We start from the raw sequence: 24645 nt of genomic DNA on the forward strand, positions 1-24645 counted from the left end.
AAATTCTGTCACAGGTCAGCTTTCAGGCGTGATATAACCTGTTACGGCTCAGACACACATTCATATTAGTCTTAGGTGAAGCCTTGTTAAACAGTCATTAACACAACAGGCTCGCATGCTCTGCAAACCGCCTGCTTTAATCTTTAAAATCTAAAAAACGTGTTTCAGGCACGGGCTGTTATTAGCAGATTTGCACTAAGCTTGGCGTATATGTTGTGTTGTGGGCTCCAGTATCTGCACATGGTCTCCTATAGAGTCTGCAGGTGTCTGTGCTGCAGAAGTGAGGCTCAGTGCAGAGACTGCTGCTACAAAACAATTGTTGGTTGGCACTTGAGGTTTTTCCAGTTGACTCGGTTTATTTTTGTAAAAATAAATCATTCAGTTATGGGGGCTGTGATTTTAGTTTTGTACACGAGGTTGGGATATGCAAGGAAGAACAACACACTCGCAGCTTGGTCTTAAACTCAAGGAAAATAAGTACATCGGTGACAAAGAACTATATTCCTCAGTCGTCCATATCCAGGTGTTTTAGCTGCTTTTGGCCCAAAGATGTTACCACAAAATTGAACTATAGAAATCAGTCAACAACTAAAGATGGAGAAGCTTTTCAACATGTTTTATACATTATATCAATATGAGTCTTTGTGGTGCTTTTCTACACACTCTCACAGGAGTGTCCCATAATCAGCACTTACAGTGTTACTGCCAAACTCTGTGCTGTTTAGTCTTTAAACACTTGGTGCTGTTTAGTCCTCAAACAATAGTCAGACTGCCCATATAGACCCAGCAGCAGTATTTCCATGAACAAATGAAGCAGCAGAACACCATGTCAAAATGATCTGACGTGATAATCAATCAGAACCTTTAGCGCGTCTAAGTGTTTTACCCAGAAACCCACATTTCTGTCTGAAGAATTTGGGGTGAGATTCACCTATACTTGTTTTCTGTGTCTCGTTGGTTGCACCATGTAACCACAGACCTGCTGTCCACAGTCTTACAGTTCCACAATTAAGACATAATTTGTATTTATTTGGCAACTGGCGATAAATTCAGAATGTGACGTATCAGTAATGGTCCTGTATTTCTTATTCACTCATAGAACACACACACATACTGGATTTGGTCTCTTCTCTGCAGCTTTATTAATTAAAAATCAGGACTGTCACATCCAGCTGACAGCTTTCCTCTCAATCTATGCGGAGAGATGGGAGGCAGATAACAGTCTATTTATAGTAACATTAGTCAAATGTGGATGTACATCATTGACACATTTTAAGTAAGAGTGTGCGCTGGTGAAGAAACAGCAGAATGTCAATTATTCAACATTATATTCCTCAGTTAACATTTTTCTAATTTATCTCTAATTATTTGCCAAATCTGTGTCATTTTTTCTGTCTGTAAAGTGTTTTTTTTAACTCATTTCATCCTGCATTCATTTAGTCCAGTGACAGTCCTTTCCTCAACTTTAAACCCTACCCCTTACTTTTATTTCCTTTGGTTACCATCTGGTACTCGTGAATCTATGGCGTTTGATTCATCAGCCTAGATTAAAGGCAGATGAAAGGTAATCCTCTACGCCTGTGGGTGAGGTGGTGAAGGGTGTGACGCACCTTTAGTCCCATTGACACCTGGAAACGCCACTCATGTCCTGTGACGTGACCAGTCATGGCTTTGCATTTTATTTTTTAGCCAGAAACATCTCAATGGAATGACATTCATTTTGAGAGGGCTCACTTTTAAAGGGGTATTCTTGCTAGTTCCTGTTTCTTAGTATAAACAACGTCACAATGGTGCAGCGATGTGTGTCTTTAGCTCAATTCCAACCAATGAGGTCACACACTGTCGGTCATTTGTGACAAGTTTAGTTTCAAATGGCATGTTGTGGTCATGTACCTTGACCTCTTTTCGAATTCATATCCTTCTCTAGACTAAAACCACAATGTGATAATCTCCTTTAAACAGATTTTGAAGATTTGAGTTGTGTTTGAGCCGTATTAATCCTCAGTACAAAGCCTCATGTGTTTGTTGCACATGGCAATTTGTTATGGAGGCTGCTGATGTTTATGTCAAGTCATTTATGCTATTATCTTTAAGATTGTCACCTGCAGTTCTGGTTTAATCATACGTGTAGCCCTAAGTAATAGCGTCTGGCTTTTATTGTGGATTAAATTAGAAAGGATCAACATGGATGAGGAGTGTTGGATGAGGAGTGGCATGAAGAGATAAGCAGAGGGTTTGAATGTGTTAAGGAAACAGATAATTCTTATGATGAAGATGATGTGATTTGACAGCATGCGGACACTAGAGCACTTACATGTTCATTGGTCCGGAGTCCAAACCTTGATTGCTTCGTGTCACTGGAGTGTAGGACAGCAAAGGTGATCATTTCATGAGCTACTTAAGAGTGAAGATCAAATTGAATTGTTTTGTTTGTACTGTTTATGCCGAATATGCAAATAGTGCAAGGCTTCCCGATTACTACTCAACAAATTCTTTACTCAACATAATATAGAAAAATAATAAAACACGGAAAAAATAAAATAAATTACATATTCAAAAAGGATTGAGATTTTTTTTTCTACTCTGGTAGATGTTGCTTCCTACATTATTAATATTTCACTAAACCATGAGTTTACATGCTGTAGGTGAGCTGGCACAGTCTGGCTCAGCCTCGCTGGGCAGCTGTATGCTCTGGTCAGCAGCAGTCTGGTTTGAAAAAGGATTTAATTTTTATTCAAGCAGATATTATGAATTATGTAGTGGCCAAGGTTCACTAAGAAAATAGCATAAAGGTACTTTAAGTATGCTTTCTATGGAAATATTTGATAAATGTCTTCCTTGTCCACTGCGTAATGTAAAGTTTCTGGTGTGTTTTACTCCGTTAGCTCTGTTTGTTGCACAGCCAGTGGCACGAGGTGGTAGATGCAGTGCAGTGCAGTGCACTTCACCACATATTTGACCTTTAGCTTGAAACTGAGGCACATTTTACCTTGATAATAGAACCTGTCAGAGGAGCCATTTACATAAAGGTGTGAATAAAACAGTGTCCGCGCAGTTTTGCATAGAAGTGTTTGACACCAACTGCCTTTGACATTGGTTCCTTTTTAATGTAATAGAAGACAGCATGTGGCTTGAATACAACAGTACTCATGCTGCAGTCTGTCACTTCTGCTGCATCCAGATGATGAACTACAGCCTCTGTGAAGGTCTGCAGCTCATAAGTGTTATTTCATTTCTTCTGTGTGTGAAAAGAAGGTTTTAGGCAGCACAGCTCTTTTGTCTTTGGTGTATTTCTTAAAGTTGTCGTGGGCTGCTGCTGCTACTCCGCTTCAGTGTGGAAGACCCACTTGATGAGGTTCCTGTTCAAACTTATGAAGCTCTTTCTATCATATTCACCATTTTATGTTCATTATGTTAGCATGTGAAAAGGGTTGGGACAATATATGATTTTATTCATCATGTAAAAGACCATTTCAATAGCCCCTTTTCCACTGCAGGAACTTTTCTAATTTAACCAGGATTTTGAAAAACCTCAGTGCTTTAACACCGGAATTACCCAGGGAAAACCTTTCCCTCGATCCCAAACTTTCCCCGTATGAAGAACCTACACATGACTAGGGACTTTTCAGATTACCAGGAACTTTAGAGGGTTGGGGCTGTGTGCTGAAGAACACTGATTGGTGGAACACAGTTTGTATCTGTTTCAGTGTTGCCTGTGCAGTATTCAGATCCTTATAGTGACTCTTTTTCAAAAAGTGACAAATCTAGCAACTTTTGCTGGTCTTAATCGAGACTTTTGAGACTCTGACGTGAAAGCATGTATCGTTCGCCTGTTTTGGCAACAGCACTCTGATTGTGAACAAGACCATTCCAGTGCAGTGGAAATGCAAATGAATTATTTTCCCCAGGTAAATTAGTTCCTGGTAATGAAAGTTTCTGGATCCTTTTAACTGGAAAAGGTTGTGGGTTGAATTCCCGACTCCACTAGTCTACATGCTGATGTATCCTTGGGCAAGACACTTCACCCCTCATTGCTCCTGTGGCCTGTGTTAGCAGTGTGTGAATGTGTATGAAAGATATATATACACACTGTATGACAGTGTGAGTGAACGAGTGAATGGGTGAATGGCAAAACTGTAGTGTAAAGCAGCTTTGAGTGGTCATCAAGACAAGGAAATCACTGTATAAATACACACCATTAGAGGTTTGCAAAAATAGGTCAGGTCACAGGTCACACCTGTAATATTGACATGAAATGTACTCGGGGTGACACATACACATACACAAAAGAGTAGAAAGTTAAGGATAGTAATTATATACATGGATAGGTGTCCTCAAACATTTTTATGAGGACCAGATTTGATATGTGAAGATTTCTAGGGGCCAATAGTCAGTTCTTTTTCTTTTTTTTAGCCCTAACAGTTACATACAAATGTAGTGTTTTATAATCATTTCAGTCTGTTACGACTGAGTTTGGAACTCAGGACTCAGGTTTCAAAGCTCAACTCCTTACCAGATGAGCTAATGGGGATGACACATAGTTTGGGCTGTTTTCTACTTTGGACATGCCTGATACAGACAAAGTATTACAGTCAAGAGTGATTTTAGAGTGCCTCTAAAATCCCATCACTTCCCGTCCCCTCACCCTCGTTTGGACAAGTTGGGATCAAGGTGATCAGGGGGATCAAAAACAAAATGATCTGACAGCGACATCCCACTAAGCCCTACCTAAAGCTTCTCTGTGCTAATGAGCATTCCCATGGTAATGATGATGGAGCAGGTTTGGCCAAATCCCTTGTGAAGGCACCTCTTTGCCCCTGTAGTGTAAGTGCGGGGTCTTCACTGACCTCAAGGAAATTGAACTGGAAGTTTGCAACAGCAGATTATTATAGCAGGCTGTGGCACCTCAACCTTCAGAATGACATATTTGTGTGTTATAGGAGATTTTGTCTGTGTTGGAACTAACGTCTCCCTGTAAATATGACAACCTTTACAGTATCTATAGAACAAGAAAAAATGTGTATTATACAACCACAGGTGCATAACATATTAAAGTAAAATCAATAGTGTCTTGGTAGAAAAAAGTGTCTAGAACATCATCAGTGCTCTTTTTCATAGATTCTTGAAGGACTCGACTAAAGCGATGGTTGTTTTTTTTAAATTTAGGTTCAAATATTTCTCATTTCTCATCATCTCAAAAATCTTTCATGGTGTCAATTTGAAATTCATTTGCACATCAGCGATTTTGGCATGTTTTAGCAGTGAAAACTTAAAATGTTAATGTGTTACCGAGTGTGACAGGACTGCACTTTACTTTCAAAATGGCTGCTGTGAAAAGGGCCTATTTGTCTTTAACTCGGGTAAAGACTTGTGAGAAAGGGCCCCACACCCACTGCTTTAGAAGCCATTTCTTTCTTCATGTTAACGTTGACTTTTGTTAAATTTGGCTATGTGAGGGTGGGGTACTCCCTGTCAGTAATAAAGACCGATAGGAGTGGGACAGCCTCAGGGTTAAAAGCAGGTGGTCCTTGATATGAAGCCCCTCATCTGTCTGTGTTCATTGACGGCAGCAGGTGGATGTGGGGGAATCTGCTTTCTTTCCCCTCAGGGCATCTCTGTATAGTGTTACTGAAAGGTGTGTTTCCTCCTCTGTAAATCATGTCACTTACAGCCTTGTTGGTTGGTTTTGTAACTTCATCCAGCTTTTGGAAATTAAATGACTATAAAATACTAGCAATGCATCACTGTCAAGGAGCTGATTTCTGTAGCGAGGCAGCACCTGAAGCCTGAGTGCATCTGACACCACGCTCAGAAAGCAAATGTGTGAAATATGTGACCTGCGATTGAATTTGCCTGCTTGAGTTGCAATATTTCAACTTGAGCAGAACATTTCTTGACGTAACTGACTTCTACATTCAATATCATAACCATAATCATATACACCAGCAAACCAAATAACAGTCAAACTCAAATAACATGGAATTTTATTTTTGACTAAATTGCAGATAAACTAGTGGTAAGCAGGAAGGGTGACCATCCAACAGGTTTCATGGCTGCGTGTCTCGGGTAAAAGTCACACAGTTTGTCCAAAATATTGATTTTAAGTACAAAAAAGAAATGTACATTTATAGTTAAATACTATGTGTTGGGTTTTTTTCCTCCATCGTCACTGTTTGAGTGTCCACCTTTGTAGCAGAGCAGGAGGAGATGACTCAGTGTGAGGTCAGATGTTCTCACTGTCTTATGAATTAGACATGAGCGATGGTGGGGTCCAGCTCTGAGGACAGCACAGCTGAGTGTGCAGCCTGATGTTAGCAACATGAGGCCACCTGTGACGTCTTCCTCTTTATCAATTAGTAATATACTCTCTGTCTCATGTGGACAAGGAAGCTGTGCTCACTAATGGGAGATTACCACTAAGAAGATACAAAGTTATATATAAGAAGCGGTGTAATCATTCAGGAAATCACTTGTAGTGTTAGATACTTTTTATTTTCTTTATCAGAACAAACCCAGACAACCTGACTATTTTTGGTTCTGATTTATTTCCCCTGAAACCAAATTCTTTTCCCACAACGTATCTGAAAAAAATCACCCCCATCACCACCAGGCCTTTGATTTATTTTGAGTTTTTTTTTTTCTTTTTGTCAGAGCGTCTATTCATCTCTTTGTTTAAACAGAGAGTAGTATCAGATCACTGTAGCCAGGCCAACTGTGGCAGTGAGTGATGTGTTGTCCTGAAACACAACTAGTTTCCCTGCAAGTGAGTGCAACAGTGCAGCCGTTGATTTGACAAAGAAAGAAAGGGGAGGGTGGGCAACTCGAGTACTTCCTTTCCTCCTGGTGAGGGAGGATTAAGAATGTTTGGGTTTTCCCGTACTCATTTACCACATCATCAGTGAGCACTTATGTGGTTAATAAATTATCCTCTGGACTGTTGTTGACAATTTGGTGCAGTTTATGTTTCTCTTCAGGTATACAGTAAATCGAGAAGATCACTTTTGATTTGATAATTGTTGCTCTGCAAAAATAAAGTAATCAATATATGATAACTAATCATGGCTCTCTATATTTGGCAGTTTATGTTATGGCTCCCTGGTTGGTGTGCTGTCAGTATCCATATCTGTGCTTCTTTTCTTGGTTTTGATAATGGATGGATTTAATGGAGGATGAGTGTATTTCAAGGACATTTTTTTCTATCAATTTTTCACAACATTAAACATGTCTTTTTCCACTTTATAGCCAAGATGATGAGTGTTACATTTAAGCATTTAGCGACTGACAAGAGAGGAATAAGCTACAGAGAAGAAGTCTTGGAAAGGACTCCACTCTATAGGAACAGTGGACTGATAGAGGGTGAGAGTGCAGGGTAGGGGGTAAGGTAAGTGCTAGGACAGAAGATGCTCTTGAAAGAGCTGGGTTTTCAAGAGCTTCTTCAAGGTAGACAGGGATGCCCCTGTTCTGGTAGCGCTTGGTTGGTTATTCCACCAGCGTGGAACGGGTAAAGAGTCTGTATTGTCCTGTGCAGGGTGTTGGCATCGCCAGACCACAATCCTTGGATGAACAGAGTAGTCGAGGGGTAACATAAGCCTTTAGGAGAGCATTTAAGTAACTGGGAGCAGACCCATAAACAAAGATGTATTTACTTATATAATACATTTCAACCTAATTCGGTTGATAGCTTGGTAACAAACCCTAATGGTTGCCTATAGCTATTCTTCTAAACCTATACTTAATCCACTGTTGTGTGCCATCTCTCAATGTCTTCTCAGCTGGTAAAGCTGTTAATACTAAACTTTTCTATATAGAGTAACACCAAAATCTTACATACAGCACATTTAACCTACGGACAACACTCTGCTACATGGGGACTGTTTAAGTTACCAAACTGTGTAACATAAGTTGTATGTGTAATGCCACTGACCATTATCCAGCCCAGAGCCTGACTTCAAAGCCCTTCAACACTAGAAAACTATTATTGTGAGCCCCTCTGACTGGGAACCCCTTCTCTTTTGATCTGTCACACCCCTTAATTTACCCCTAATTTCAGATTTCCCATGGCAGTGTGCATGACTGCCTCTGTATAATCCTGTCCTATGTTGTTTTTGTTGCTCTTGTAGCTCCATGGCCGTCGCTGCCCTCCTCCCCCTGGGTGGTAACCTTCAAAGCAGAGCGCTCTGCACCATGGATGACCAGCAGAGTGATGGAGATGGACAGAATCAAAGGACATGCTCCCATTATTGTGAATAGATGAAGGAATATAACCTTCCCTCAGCAGAAAAGGGACAGCACTGAATCATTTTTGTTGTTCAGACTGAACGGATGCAGCTAGAAGAAAACAAGTTTGTAAATCATTCTTGAAAAAGAGGAAATAGTGATCAAATATATTCAGTTTGTGGACCACACTCTCTCTTCATAGAGCTCATGTGCTAAAGGACTTTGGTCGGACTGTGATGCTTGTTATGAGTTGTCCATCTACAACTAATGAGCCAGAGAGCTGCAGCAGTAAAGGGAGTAGCACCACCTCCTCCATCACCACCTCAGACCTCTCCTCTATGTCCGAACACACTCACTCCTCACTCCCTTCCCATGGTGACACTCCTGACACCTTCAAACATGAAGCCCCGCCTCCTCCTCCACTGCCACCACCACCACCTCCGGGAGTGCCCCCTCCTCCTCCGCCGCCAGCAATCACGTCCATTAACCACAATGGGAGAAAAAAGCGCCGCGTGCGCAGCTTCTTCTGGAAGCCGATTCCGGAGGAGAAGGTACGCGGGAAGCCCAACATTTGGACGATGGCAGTGCGGCAGCAGCAGTACCAGATTGATGTTCGATCTGTGGAGGAGCTGTTTGGGCAACAGGAGGAGGCACTGACAGGGATCCGAGGGGTGACGTCATCCACTGGATCCTCAACTCGTGTGTCCCGGTCGCGCTCATTCAAAGAGAGCAGCAAGGATGAGGTGAGTCATTGCCATGACCTTTACTACCTGATGGTGAATTACAGAATTACATTAGTCCTGTATTTGAAAAGGCCTTTTGTCTGGGATATGTCTATATTTAACTCACACAGGACAACCAATATAAGTGCTGTTTAACACCATACAGTTTAGAATCTGCTGTTGGTAATTGAATGATATCCTGCACTAACGTCATACTTAAGATGATTCTAAGATCCAGGGGTTCCTGAACTGGTCATGTGTTATTTTACTTATTATATAAGAGACATTCACATATGGGACATTTGCCTCCAGCTAAATTAACTAATGTATTTAATTATTTAAATTATTATTACTGTTCAAATCCAAACCAAATTGTAGGGTTTTCAAAATTATTATTTTATAATATTAATATTATATTATATGCATTTACATGTAAAACTATGAGTCTCACACGATGAAATGTTCAAGTTTAAGCCCAGATTCAGTAAATTTGTTTGACACTCACAAACTGTTTTTCATGCACTGCCAGTGTTTCTACAAAGAAATGCTGGTTACTGCTGATCCTGAACACATTTCTGATGGGACCCAAAGACCCAGATTCATAACTGTCCAGAGCTAACTATACACTGCTCCTGCTATAATGTGATATCCCTGCAGGGATACGTTAGGTAATGGTGCTTAGTTTCAGCTTTTCTTTGAGTGTAAAACATTATTTGTGTCAGTGAAGAACAGGAAAGCACGCTTGCATCATTGTGTACTTCTGTAAAGTGACACACAAACAGTAAAACCCCCGTTTATACCATGCGGCACAGTTTATTCTGTCAATAGTCATAAAAGGTACTAAAATATCCATCTGTTGCAGTTCCGAGGGGTGGAGCTAGACACACTGCAGTCTGCTGATTGGTCAACAGAAAAACATCAAACACAAAATGCAGCATTTTTAAATACAATGTGCATTTTAACAGAAAGGATTTTAAGGCCTTTTGTGCAACTTTTTTTTGGCAAATAATGTCAGTGTGCAGCAGTATTTGCTAGAGCAGCTATCGCCATTCAGCTGAGAAACCTTGAGGTGGAAACACAATCAGAACAGAGTTTACCATTCCAAACCATACCATGGCGAGCTGAACTGTACCTGTATAACTTAACTTAACTTAAGTTAACTATAACTTATCTTGTTTTATGTATAATTTTAAGTTATTGTTTAAATATTACTAAGCTTCAATATTAGAGAGTATAAACAATTTTTAAGGGTTATGGTTACCCTTGACATGTTGTTGTAAAGTTCAGTACTTTATTTTATTCCACCTCACCAGCACTGGCCATTTTAAGTCTTTAATTGCTGTTGAAAAGCTATAATTATTTCCTGTGAGGGAGCCTTTTTAAAAAATGTACATGCTGTACAGTCATCTCTCGAAGAAGAAAAGAAAAAAACATTGTTAACAAAGAAGGTGTGAACTACACATGTGGCCTGGTTGGATTTCCATGTCCCATAGGGTTGGAGTAAGTGGTGGTGTTGGTAATGTAACACAACAATGAGCAGGAAAGGTTAGCAGCAGAGGAGGGAGTGTGTTTACTGTACATGTGTTTCAAGGCTTCTGCTCACCAGAGCCACAGTTGAATTACTAATGGTGTCTCTCATGTGTTTTCAGATCAGCATTCTTGACTCCAAGAGGGGGATGAATGTTGGCATTTTCCTGAAGCAGTTCAAGAAGTAAGTCCTGCATCAATGGAATCAGTGGAATATGTGCAAATTAGGGCACTGGCACCCAAGTCTGTCGAGGCCCAACAGTGAAGGCTGACTGGTTATAGCGAGGTGGTACATGCATCAGCTCAAATGGGTTGAAATATTGAAAAACTGTGTCAAAATGATATCGGCATTGGTATCAACCTACCGAGGGCTACTTTTGTTTTGTCCAATACCAATATCCCTGCCTTGGGTAGCAACCAATGCCAGTATCATTTTGACACAGCAGTTTTTCAAGCTTTTAAACCAAGGTGTAAACAACACATTTAAGCCAATGACCATAACCAGTCAGCCCTTTCCCTTCTTTAAGCCCTTTGAGGCATATTATGTGGTGATGTTGGGTTATATGAATATAATTGACGTGACTTGATTTACTGGCTATTCCCTTAGTAAGGGATTATCAGCCCTGCACACATTTGGCTGCTTTGCATACCTTTAGGTAAGTTGTGAGTTGGTTAACAACTATAGCACATGGATCTGTCATTTGTTTATCCAGCCTTGGGAAGCCATGTGTTAGTTTTTAGAAATGGTTTGTTCTCCATGTTGTGAATAAATAGAGAAATGCTGCACTTTTAACTTTTCGCATCGTGATATTGTTGGTATCGTGGACCATGTATCATGCATCGTATCGTAAGGTACCCTGTGATTCCCACCCCTGCAGCAAACAGTATGACATTTCAGTGAGACAAATATAATGAATGTCAATGTTGTTGTGTAACTGGTTTAGAGATATTGAGCCTGGAGCCTAGTATTAGGATTACTGGTGCACAGTGGCGAGATGGAAGGAGAGTGGTGAACATAGTGTAGAGGAGACAGACAGAGAGAGAGCTTTCTGTCATTTTGACGAGGTTACGAAGTTTCTTTATCGCTTGGGAAAATTGTAACCCAGTGAAAGGGAGGAAGGAAAACATGATTTCTATCCTTTAATGTGCTACATTTTAAGCTGGTTCACTCTGCTGTCCCATGAGGAATGAGTCCTTACATCAATGGTGTCTTGAAAACATTCACCTTCTGCTTGGCTGAGGAAAAATAGTCCATTAAAAACCTTCATAACTGAGACAGATTAGGGTCAACATCTCTGTCACTAATTCTAATAGGCTTACACAGTGCTCCATTGTTTATAATGAATTGGTTCAGGAAATCTTGAGGTGTGCTCAGGCAGACTCAGCGCTGTGTTGCATAACTAGTCTGAAGCACAGTACAAGAAGTGTGTTAGGTGTGTGATTTCATGTCTATTTGCATGGCTCCCCACTGTATTTTAATGTCATTTGACTTTCAGTCATACTGCGCCCTGTCAGGAATGGGTATGAACAGTGACCTCACCAGGGTCAGGGTTTAGTTTTGTAAGCAGATTTTAACACTGGTTCACTCGCTGTCCCATATTATTTCGGACTGACAGAGTCTGACCAAATAAAGGTGCAGTGGAAGAAGCTGCTGACGGTTGAATCTCAATTCCCGGGTCAATAAAGGTTCAGTGTGTAGTGGCGTATTTCCACCGGCTCTACTCGCCTCGCCTCGGCACGGCATGGCATGACAGGGCACAGTTAGGTTGCATCTCGAGTACCATAAAAAGTACCTACTCAACATGGGCGGAGTCATCGCTGCACGCCTGCGTGAAACTGCGGTGACTTTGTTTTATGCACGACATACACACACACACACACAAGACAAGTGACTAGTGACTTTACACCAGACTCCTGATAGTTGTTGGAGATTAACCCACGTTTAGCTACTCAGACCAATCATCGGCAGTCTGACCAATCATCGCAGGTAATAAAAACTATTACTATGCTAGTGGAAACGCTACTTAAACCATGCCGTGCCGAGGCGAGTAGAGCCGGTGGAAATATGCCATAAGAATCAGTGGCATCTAATGTAGGACTTCTCCACTCCACATTCCAGAAAGGATATCATTCTCTATTATTTTTAAAAGCTACTTCACAATTATTGATCAATAACTTATAAAACATGTTGGTTGCCTAATCAAAATCAGAAGACATATTGTTATATGTGTTTATCACTGTATAAACAATGCAGAAAAACAAGTTGAAATTAGTCATTATTAGTTGTTTTTTTTACTTATTTAGGTGTTTACTAAGATCAGTACTATGTTTAAAAATGTTTACTGTGCAATAATGTTTTATGTAAATCACTGTTTTCTTGTTAAATCAAGACCATTATATGGGATGTATTTAAAGTTATTTATAATTAAGTTCACAATCACTCTCGTTGTTTTGGTTATATATATTGGAACCTTTTTAATATACAGTACACATCAGAAAGGTTTTACCGTCCAACATCAGTATATGCCTAAACCCCCATTGGTCCTCATTGTTTAGGCTCTAATCTTGCATTCTTTTCTCTCTAATATAGACTTACAAGTACTTTTAGAGTCAGGAAATTAATGTCATATTAGCAGTAAAGGAATGGAGTTACGAAGCTGAGGAAACGTCTGATTACAGAGCTTTTTTGACCTTTGTGGATTCTCATTTCACTCCATTTTATTCCTCAAGGATCAAAATGAAAGTGTTGAAATACAGACAGGTTAGCAACTGAAGCTGGGCCAAAGCTAACCAATGGTGTCCAGCACCACAAGGATATCTATTATGTTCTTCTCTGTAAACACAGAGGAGCAAACATTAAAAGAGAACACCTGTGCTATTCATTATCAAACTTAAATGAAGTGCTGTCTCACCTTCAGGTCCAACCGCTCTATTGTCGAAGACATTCGACAAGGAGATGGAAAGATTTATGGAGCAGAGCTGCTCAAAGACCTGCTGAAGCTCCTTCCTGATGCAGAGGAGGTCTGTGTTTGAGTTTTTGTTTTCGTGCATGTCTGTGAAGCTTTTAACAAATAATGAATGGCATAAGGTTTTTGAATGAAGATCACTGCTGAACAAAAAAAAGGACAGTTTATGTGGAGTGAAGAGACACTAGAGGCTACTAAGCTTCCCCCTTTCTTTCTTTCGTTTCTCTACAGATAAAGAAGCTGCAGATGTTTAAAGGAGACCCAGACAAGCTGACACTGGTCGATTCCTTTATGTACCTCTTGATCCAGGTGCCACGGTGAGTTGATCTTCATGGTCTAGTTTGTGTCAAACGGAAACGTGAAGTCACTTGTTGACAGTCAGTGAATCATGAAGGATATGCACAGGTCAGGTACCTTGCTCATTGTTCATCTAACGGTGTGCTGTTTTTTTTGCATAGGATTACACTGTACACTGTCTTTAGACTCCAGAGTAAACTGAAACTTATTATTTCTCACTTGATAATCACTGAAAAATCCCTGCCCACACAGATTAAAGTGCTGCTGCTGCTTCTTTTAAAATTATTATTATTTTCCCAAGAGAGGCAATAGCCAATATAGGGTTTATGATAAATATGCCAATGTTTGTCTGTACAAGAAAACTTAAAGTGTAGCCCAAAAAGGGAAATTTGAATGTAGCTTCATAAATAAAGAATAGAATAGAATAGAATTTCTTTATTGTCACTGTTACATGTACAATTTAATTGAGTGCATTCCTTATTAGTGCAAAAGAGATATATATAATATATAAAATATGAAAATAGATTCTAATTTAACCCTTAGAACACAGAGCATTTTGGCTGCTTTTTTTTCCACTACTATGTTTAAACGTACAGTATATACAGAGGCTATAAGAATGTGCAATATAGAGTGTCTTATATTCATTTTTTCAGCTCAACTTATAGGTAATCTGTTGAAAAGAAAAATAATAATTTTCACCAACTATATAAACACACCTGATCAAAAAGTACTGTTTAAAATCGGACTGAATTTCACAGTTCAAAGTTCACATGGCTTGTTTTTATGAACAAAAATAAAAGAAAAACTGTTTATTTTGTTACTTCTGCACTATTCTGCTACTTTATATCACTACTAAAAATGGGATATCAAATGAATCATAACTTTCAACAACACATGTGACCTATAAACACATGCCCCCAGGATGTCAATATAAGGAGTTGTGTATTATTCCTATGGCAAATTACCAAGGGTGCACCTGCGGCACAGATCTGTACCACGTGAGCACAAAGGGTTAAAAAGGGTAGAAAAACCCCCACAAAAGACAGACATCTACGCTCAGCGTAGTTGCACAATCACTTCAGACTGTATGGTGCATTATGGTTCCATATATTAATGGCTATGGTGTAAAAGCAGTTTTTTGTTTGTTTGTCAGTGTTTTCATGGATCTGTATCATCGGCCTAATGGCAGCAGTTATGACCAGGGTTTGATGAGTCCTGCAAAAATGTCTGTGGCTTTTCTGAGGCAGCGGGAACTGTTTAAGGGAGAGGGCAGCCAACCATATTCTCAAGGCGATCTTGATTGATTGACCTGGAGCGCTTTCCTCTCTGCCACTGTGCAGCTGGAAAACCACACACAGAGACAGTCCCAACCCTAACATGAACCCTATTAAATAAAGCAATTATATACAAGACAATCAAGCAATCAATCAAAATAACCTGAAATCAACAGAAAGAGTGCAGCTGACCACCCCCAAAGGGGGTTGTGCACGTAAATAGCCATAAGGTGGAATTAAAATATATATACTGAACACTGTAATATTAAATAATCAGAGTATTAGTTAAGTAGTAACTTTGTGTTTGAATGCTGTGAATTTTTAACAGCCGGTGAAGTTGAAGATGTGGTCTATGTTCTACTGAATATTAAACATCATGTATCCTATTTATCAGCCTTGAGGACCCTTGTATAAACATTTTAATAGCTCTCTGGGGAACCTTTACCATCCCTTCTCTCGACCCTTGGACTCAGATCCACTTCAGATCCAAGGTTTATCCCTGCTGTGCTTCGACTCTTAACAGGTTTGATGTTCGGATTGAGGCCATGGTCCTCCATGAGGAGTTCTCTCCTTCCTGTGCTGCGATGAGCCACGAGATCGATGTTGTCCGCATCGCCACTAAAGGTAACAGCACACGCGCCCCAGTGGCTACGGCCATACTCGCACAGTCACACGCACTCAGGACAGATGACCCAGATATTTGAGCTGATAGTTGACAGAATGTAGGAATGTGTCACTTGAGAAACAGTGATGTGGGGACACAGTGGAAAGAGAAGGCTGTGTCATGTTAGTGCTGCTTTGAACTGATAATTTTAAACTTGAATATAGATAATTACATAAATTGCCATCATTTCTGTTGACTGTACAATAATTCAGCGTCCTGACTTTTAAATAAAGTAGTACAGTAAACAAAAGGCTGCTATATTCAAATAATTACCAATTTATTTTACACAGAGTTGATCAGCTCCACATTTCCCACGCTGCACACAGGATATGATACATTTTGATAGAGCTATATAGAGCTTGAATAACCACCAGGGGGCAGCTACACTGGTTGTAAAAAAAAGAATTTTGTTTGAATGGAAGTCTATCAGAAACTGAGCCTAATTATTATTTTTACATTTTTCTGAGGAGATTCTTAAGGGTGACGTCTTGACTGGTTGCCACTTGAGTGCCAGTAAAGTGAGATGAATGCATGCTATGCATGATTCTTTCACATTTCATATTAATATTTTAATCACAATCATGGTTGTAGCTGCTTACGATTAAATTAACATGATTATGTGATATTGGAAAGCTGTGCTCCTCCAAAAACACTGCCTGACAACAGTACATGCCTGCATTCGACAATCACAGTTGAAAATACAGAAAACACAGAAAATAAGGAACTCACTTACTCATTTACACTGTTTTGGTTTCTGTGTTTTTTTAAACTTTAATTTGTATTTGTTTTTTCATTTAAATACAATACACACACAAAAAACCAACAAACAACAAAAGAAAAACACGTCCATTAGTAGCTTATAGGTCGTTCCATTCAGTAAAGTATTGCACTTTCCACACAGTGCACACGCCTCCCCCTCCATGTATCTGATATACAGAACTTTACATTACATTACATACTACATTACCCACACACAATAGCATATTTACAATAGCATTTATATGTATGTAACTTTATATCAACCAAATATGATATTTTATCTAACCCTAACCAATACGGAACAAATCCTTATTTTACGGAATGGTTGGCAGACCTACCTGAACCACACAGCTCCACTCTATAATGTTCACCATCTTTGTTTGGTGTTTTAGCTAAAATGCTAATTTGTTGTTGATACAAAATAGAAACGGGAAAGGCTTCAGGACATCCTGAACTCACAAAACCTGGTGTCCAGTTTGTGAGCGTGTGATGGGGGAGTGTTCACATGGGCTCACCTCATGAACACAGTAAACAGAAGCTGGACCGGGTTACCAAAACAGTGGCTCACGGAAAATCCCTCTCTGCTCTAGAATGGAGTTCATCACTATATAGTTCATATTTGTTTCCTGATATGTAGATATGAATGTTGCATCGTGATATGATATTGTTTATAGGGTTTTTTTAGGCTTTAGGTCTTAATGAACTCACCATAATACGTTTTTATTTAAGACTCTGTGTCATTTTAGCTGAGTCAGTCTGTCCGGTCTTTTTGTGCTTTATTGGATTTTACTTAAACCGTCTCGTCTTCAGTACAACAACTCCTGACTGCACAAAACACTGCACTGGCTAAATGAAGTAGAACGTTTATGACACCATTTAATTAAAACTGTCAGTTTGCACCAAAGAGACTGGTGATAAAAATTGAATTTAAATATAGATACTTTTGAAACATCCTTTGTATACTATACTATACCATTCTATACTATATTATGGTTTGAAATCTCTAATTGTGTCTGTATCAATTTCCTCCTACAGAGTTGATGAACTGCGAGGAGCTCCATGCCATTTTGCATCTGGTGCTGCAGGCAGGAAACATCATGAATGCTGTAAGTCCATGGTTCTCAAACTGTTTGTGCGTGTTCTACCAGTGGTACACAATCTTCCCCTGATGGTACTAAATCAGAAATGCTGTTCCGCTGTATATACCAGGGTATGTGATCGGAGTGGAGCTGAGGAATTTTGACCAGAAAATTCAACAAATAACAAAAAAATAATAATAAATTCAATAATAATAACTAGAGTCCCCTCATCTCTCACTCCATCTTAATCTAATTTCACTATACCAGTGTGTGAAGTATATGTGAGGAAGAGGAGGATGATGAGAGAGTGGATTATTTTATTGGGAATAAATCACTGTAGTAAGTCATCTTAATCTAATTTCACTATACCAGTGTGTGAAGTATATGTGAGGAAGAGGAGGATGATGAGAGAGTGGATTATTTTATTGGGAATAAATCACTGTAGTAAGTCATTTTAATGTCAGCCATAAATTAGACGATTATCTGTTCAGTCTTAATCATTCTTAATATTTTCTAGTTTCTCTGACGTCTCTCACTGTGTTGTCATGGACTTTAATAATCTGACCCTTGACCTTATTATACAAGCTATTGTTTTGATAATATTTATATTCATTTTCCCATTTGCAGGGTTATGAAGCATAGAATTATGACAGGGGAGTAATTATGGATAATATACATTTGCACGACAGAACAGTTATACAAACTTATAATAATAATAATGATAGTCATAATACTATCTTGAATACATGCTGTAAGACTATCATTATTATTATTATAAGATTATCCATAGTCAATATACCAGGCTGCATTTCAATATAAAATTGTAACCAAAACAATTAAAAGAAAATGTTGGGTTCCTGACAATTACTTTTAATAGTAATTAATCTGCCAATAGCTTCCCCAATTTGTTCATTGATCAATTTAAATGTTTCATGAAGCCTAATGGGATGTTCTGTAATTAAAATTGCTTTTCTTGTGCAGATAGTGCTATAAAATATGAAAAGAGTTCAGACTGAATTGACTAAATTCAGTTGATTCATAATGGAGGTCTATGGCACCAGCAATAGGCAAAAGGGTAAACTTTCAAAACATGGAACATTCAGTCGAGCAGAATCACTACATTACTGCTTTTTTCATTGAATTGTTTGACAATAAGAAAAAAAATGCAGAATGCATACAGACCAGATACAGTATATCCTTTAATTTTCTTGTGGTGTATTTTGTGACCTTTTTCCATTGTTCCTCTGTGATCCTCAGGGCGGTTATGCAGGAAATGCTGTGGGCTTTAAACTGTCTTCACTCCTCTCATTGGCTGACACTAAGGCTAACAAGCCAGGGATGAACCTGCTGCACTTTGTTGCCATGGTTAGTGAAAGCTGCACATACATACAACATGATTCATACAGTGCCATTCAGGCCTGTACTGTCTAGTGTAATCCAATACAAAGCAGCAACGTGGGACTACAGATAATAACCATGGAGTTAAATCAACAATTATCGTGCAAACACTGAAGCTTTACACATTTGTTGGATGGAAGAGTAATAATTAGAGGTTCTGTAGTGTTTTGATGGTATTCAGGTATATGTGTGTCTTTATTTTTCATATATTGTGAAGTTTATGCGCTAAACATCAACTGTGTAAAAAGCTCACCATTTAAAGTAATTTTTGGGGTTATCGTCATTTTTATGACGCATTTCTTATTAGAAAGTGTCAAACTGAGTTCCACAGAGAAAGCTACACTTAATAATAATAAATCGAAAGCACAACATGGAGGAAAATGTAGTTATTTGTCAGCTGCAGGTAATTAGTTTTATATGCATATTTCACTGCCGTGGTGCGTGAATAAATATTGACCTAACAGTGAGATTACAGACAGCAGGAACACAACAGATGGTGACAGGAAATAGAGAAGAGCAAAGAGTGGCTGGCCATAACCAAATAATGAGTACTTGGTCACACAGCAATTCTCCATTTTACTCTGTACAATAAAATACATGTGAATTTAAATTTTTACAACGTGTCTCTCCACACAGGAGGCAAAGAAGAAAGATGAGAAGCTGCTCAAGTTTCCAGAGAAACTTCAGGATGTTCAGAGTGCAGCCAGGTAAGCAAAGTTAATAATAAATGACAACTAAATCAACAGATAAACAGACACTGAAGCTGATAATTATGTTATTAAGAAGGAAGGAAAATATCAACAAATTAGGTACTTTTTTCCACCAGAGGTAGCCACTGGTAATTTTCTTCTTTGTCTGCTTAATTTTTGGCAGTATTTGTAAGACACACATTTATCTCATGGACAAAAAAGTATTTTAGCATCTTAGAACATCTTCCACAGATTCTCAAGCTTGAAGGAAACTAAAGTGAAAGCAAGGCTTACAGGGGATAAATATAGATGGTGAAAGTATAGTTGTGTTATTGCCATTATACTTTGCAGTCAATTGTTCTATTATATTCTATTCTACTATTAAATTTGGGCATCGTCTAAAGTTCAGCCAAATCTACAACACAATTATCTTCAAAATTCACTTCAAGTTTAGACAATTTATGATTTACACACAATAGCCTCTAATAAACTAGTCATATTAATTCTGTTCAAAGTGTATATTTCTGTATATGTTGTATTGCTTGAACTAAGATTTTAATATTTTTTTATTTATTGCTGAGTTGAACCCTACTTTCAGCCTCAGTGCTCACGGTGACATCTATCTTTGTGTCACGTTCAGATGGCAGTTGGACTATTTCAGGCTCTGTCAGCTTCACATGGTGTCATCTCTGTGTGTCATCAGTACAACTCCAGCAGCACAGAGCCAAGATCGCACCTTGCATGTTCTCACTTTAACAGACAGTCTGACAGTAAATTCAGTGTGTTTGCTGCAATTTCTAGCCTGTACTGTGATTATTGTTATTATGGGAGGCAAACAAATCTGTCTACATGCATGTTTCAAACTCTGAATTTCCCTTTTCTAATCTAGAATCTCAGTGGAGAGTATAGAGGTGGAGTTTTCCTCTTTATATGTTCGGATTAAATCCTTGGAGGAAAAGGTTCAAGGAGATCAGGAGCTGCTGCAGCAGCTGGAGCCATTTCTGCAGGTGAGGCTGCAAAAGACAGACACAGGAGCCTGAATTTGATACTGTACATATCTGGTGCTGGTGATCTCAGATAATAGCATACATGTAAGCGTATAACATTTTTTAAATTTTTCTCTCAGAGTTCAGCTCGGACTCTTCAGGACCTGAAGAGACGCAGATTGGAGCTGCGTAAAGAGGGAAACACTCTCATCGATTTCTTTTGTGAAGATAAGGACACGTTCAAACTGGATGAGTGCTTCCGCATCTTTCAAGACTTCTGCATTAAGTTCAGGAAAGCTGTTAAGGTCAGTTTGATTGTAGATTGTGTGATGACATCTGGAAACATGGGAATATAACGAAAAGTAAGTCAGGCAGTATGACTTGCGTCTCCAACATAGATGCAAGGTGATGCAACTTACATTACGTTTTTTGAAAGAATTTGTAAAATATTTAATGGTATTGGAACCTGTTTCTAAGAGAAACTAGAAAGTGCTCTGACAGATAATACCTGCACTAACACTAAAAATGCCTAGTTTCTGGGTGAAGGAAGAGGGCATTGTAAAAACCCAAACCACTCAACAGGTTGGGTGATTACTAACATGTTTTGTTATTCTCTCAGGAGACTTTATGATTTGTTGATAAAAAAATCGGAACTATTTTTACTCTGTTGAGCAGGTAATATTAGGTACTATGGCAACAAATCAAAATCTTTAACTTGAGCAAGGGAGGTTTGTCCTGAGAAGTGGGTGGTTAAAACCACTGGTACAGTTGAAGGACAAGGCCCTGGTTTAAATGAGTCCAGCAAGATTTAATACTGAGTTACATGTCCTGAAAAGTGAGTGGTTCAAACCGCTTGGTGGAAAATGCGGGGTTAGTTTTAAATGAGCCATTCTCACATGCAACATAAGCAAGTCATTGAACAGAAACTAGTGTACATCCAGTGGCGGTGAAATGAACCACGTCTACTGTGAGTGTGGCAGCAGGTCTCTTTCAAACTTGTAAAGTAGTTCAGTATTCTTGTGCAGAGGCAATTTCATAGTCCATGAAGTTTATCTGAGACGTGATTATTGCTGGTTGAAAACTTAACCCAATACCCCGCCTGGATGACTTGAAATACAGTCAGCCAAGGCAATTTTTGTTAGTCTCTCAAGAGACTGTTTGATTTGTTAATAGAAAACATTGAGCGTTTGTTCCATGGCCTGTGTCCGACAATCCTGGGCTGCCTCGAGTTCTCCCCTCCGGGTTCTTTCGTTGCAGTTTGCGCTGTCCATGTTCCACCACCTGGACAAACGCTTTTGGCACAGTAGAGGTGGTTCTTTGGTCGGCAAGGTTTTTGTGTGGTTCTCTTGCTTTCCAGGATAGCTGCCAGGCATTTAAGCACTTGAATGTGTCTCCAGGTGTGTCGTCCTTGAGAAAGGCTGACTTTTAGAGGGCAAGATGGATCTTCTAGTCTGACAAGTATAATGTTGAGTTGCATGTCCTGAAAAGTGGGTTACTTTCACATTGGATGGCAAAGAAGGCTACTATACAATTTCTATTTCCTTAACTTGTTGGCACATCCACAATTGAAGGACAAGGCTCTGGTTTAAATGAGTCCCGCAAGATTTAATACTGAGTTACATGTCCTGAAAAGTGAGTGGTTCAAACCGCTGGGTGGAAAAGGCGGGGTTAGTTTTAAATGAGCCATTCTCACATGCAACATTAGCAAGTCATTGAACACAAACTAGTGCACATCCAGTGGCGGTGAAATGAACCACGTCTACTGTGAGTGTGGCAGCAGGTCTCTTTCAAACTTGTAAAGTAGTTCAGTATTCTTGTGCAGAGGCAATTTCATAGTCCATGAAGTTTATCTGAGACGTGATTATTGCTGGTTGAAAACTTAACCCAATACCCCGCCTGGATGACTTGAAATACAGTCAGCCAAGGCAATTTTTGTTAGTCTCTCAAGAGACTGTTTGATTTGTTAATAGAAAACATTGAGCGTTTGTTCCATGGCCTGTGTCCGACAATCCCGGGCTGCCTCGAGTTCTCCCCTCCGGGTTCTTTCGTTGCAGTTTGCGCTGTCCATGTTCCACCACCTGGACAAACGCTTTTGGCACAGTAGAGGTGGTTCTTTGGTCGGCAAGGTTTTTGTGTGGTTCTCTTGCTTTCCAGGATAGCTGCCAGGCATTTAAGCACTTGAATGTGTCTCCAGGTGTGTCGTCCTTGAGAAAGGCTGACTTTTAGAGGGCAAGATGGATCTTCTAGTCTGACAAGTATAATGTTGAGTTGCATGTCCTGAAAAGTGGGTTACTTTCACATTGGATGGCAAAGAAGGCTACTATACAATTTCTATTTCCTTAACTTGTTGGCACATCCACAATTGAAGGACAAGGCTCTGGTTTAAATGAGTCCCGCAAGATTTAATACTGAGTTACATGTCCTGAAAAGTGAGTGGTTCAAACCGCTGGGTGGAAAAGGCGGGGTTAGTTTTAAATGAGCCATTCTCACATGCAACATTAGCAAGTCATTGAACACAAACTAGTGCACATCCAGTGGCGGTGAAATGAACCACGTCTACTGTGAGTGTGGCAGCAGGTCTCTTTCAAACTTGTAAAGTAGTTCAGTATTCTTGTGCAGAGGCAATTTCATAGTCCATGAAGTTTATCTGAGACGTGATTATTGCTGGTTGAAAACTTAACCCAATACCCCGCCTGGATGACTTGAAATACAGTCAGCCAAGGCAATTTTTGTTAGTCTCTCAAGAGACTGTTTGATTTGTTAATAGAAAACATTGAGCGTTTGTTCCATGGCCTGTGTCCGACAATCCCGGGCTGCCTCGTGTTCTCCCCTCCGGGTTCTTTCATTGCAGTTTGCGTTGTCCATGTTCCACCACCTGGACAAACGCTGTTGGCACAGGAGAGGTGGTTCTTCGGGCGGCAAGGTTTTGGTGTGGTTCTCTTGCTTTCCAGGATAGCTGCCAGGCATTTAAGCACTTGAATGTGTCTCCAGGTGTGTCGTCCTTGAGAAAGGCTGACTTTTAGAGGGCAAGATGGATCTTCTAGTCTGACAAGTATAATGTTGAGTTGCATGTCCTGAAAAGTGGGTTACTTTCACATTGGATGGCAAAGAAGGCTACTATACAATTTCTATTTCCTTAACTTGTTGGCACATCCACAATTGAAGGACAAGGCTCTGGTTTAAATGAGTCCCGCAAGATTTAATACTGAGTTACATGTCCTGAAAAGTGAGTGGTTCAAACCGCTGGGTGGAAAAGGCGGGGTTAGTTTTAAATGAGCCATTCTCACATGCAACATTAGCAAGTCATTGAACACAAACTAGTGCACATCCAGTGGCGGTGAAATGAACCACGTCTACTGTGAGTGTGGCAGCAGGTCTCTTTCAAACTTGTAAAGTAGTTCAGTATTCTTGTGCAGAGGCAATTTCATAGTCCATGAAGTTTATCTGAGACGTGATTATTGCTGGTTGAAAACTTAACCCAATACCCCGCCTGGATGACTTGAAATACAGTCAGCCAAGGCAATTTTTGTTAGTCTCTCAAGAGACTGTTTGATTTGTTAATAGAAAACATTGAGCGTTTGTTCCATGGCCTGTGTCCGACAATCCCGGGCTGCCTCGAGTTCTCCCCTCCGGGTTCTTTCGTTGCAGTTTGCGCTGTCCATGTTCCACCACCTGGACAAACGCTTTTGGCACAGTAGAGGTGGTTCTTTGGTCGGCAAGGTTTTTGTGTGGTTCTCTTGCTTTCCAGGATAGCTGCCAGGCATTTAAGCACTTGAATGTGTCTCCAGGTGTGTCGTCCTTGAGAAAGGCTGACTTTTAGAGGGCAAGATGGATCTTCTAGTCTGACAAGTTTAATGTTGAGTTGCATGTCCTGAAAAGTGGGTTACTTTCACATTGGATGGCAAAGAAGACTACTATACAATTTCTATTTCCTTAACTTGTTGGCACATCCACAATTGAAGGACAAGGCCCTGGTTTAAATGAGTCCCGCAAGATTTAATACTGAGTTACATGTCCTGAAAAGTGAGTGGTTCAAACCGCTGGGTGGAAAAGGCGGGGTTAGTTTT

At 39.7% G+C, this 24645-nt stretch overlaps 1 protein-coding gene and 4 non-coding genes across 6 annotated transcripts in view; all 5 read left to right on the forward strand.

The window, feature by feature from the left end:
* The window catches only part of fhdc1 (FH2 domain containing 1), a 68966-nt gene that overhangs the window by 4090 nt on the left and 40231 nt on the right, over window positions 1-24645 (forward strand). For both annotated transcript variants that reach the window (XM_044029411.1, XM_044029412.1), the window contains exons 2-11: window positions 8121-8960; window positions 10589-10650; window positions 13385-13487; window positions 13664-13749; window positions 15527-15627; window positions 17462-17532; window positions 18763-18870; window positions 19540-19610; window positions 20482-20599; window positions 20719-20883. In XM_044029411.1, coding sequence (XP_043885346.1) covers window positions 8454-8960; window positions 10589-10650; window positions 13385-13487; window positions 13664-13749; window positions 15527-15627; window positions 17462-17532; window positions 18763-18870; window positions 19540-19610; window positions 20482-20599; window positions 20719-20883 — 1392 coding nt within the window. In that variant the 5' untranslated portion in view covers window positions 8121-8453. The remainder of the gene's footprint in view (window positions 1-8120; window positions 8961-10588; window positions 10651-13384; window positions 13488-13663; window positions 13750-15526; window positions 15628-17461; window positions 17533-18762; window positions 18871-19539; window positions 19611-20481; window positions 20600-20718; window positions 20884-24645) is intronic.
* Window positions 21592-21732, forward strand: LOC122771741. The gene has a single exon (XR_006360664.1). It is a non-coding gene; the product is annotated as a U4 spliceosomal RNA (small nuclear RNA).
* On the forward strand, window positions 22389-22529 carry LOC122771742. Its single transcript, XR_006360665.1, has one exon. It is a non-coding gene; the product is annotated as a U4 spliceosomal RNA (small nuclear RNA).
* Window positions 23186-23326, forward strand: LOC122771743. The gene has a single exon (XR_006360666.1). It is a non-coding gene; the product is annotated as a U4 spliceosomal RNA (small nuclear RNA).
* Window positions 23983-24123, forward strand: LOC122771744. The gene has a single exon (XR_006360667.1). It is a non-coding gene; the product is annotated as a U4 spliceosomal RNA (small nuclear RNA).

Source organism: Solea senegalensis, linkage group LG6 (assembly GCF_019176455.1).
Source record: "Solea senegalensis isolate Sse05_10M linkage group LG6, IFAPA_SoseM_1, whole genome shotgun sequence".
NCBI lineage: Eukaryota > Metazoa > Chordata > Actinopteri > Pleuronectiformes > Soleidae > Solea > Solea senegalensis.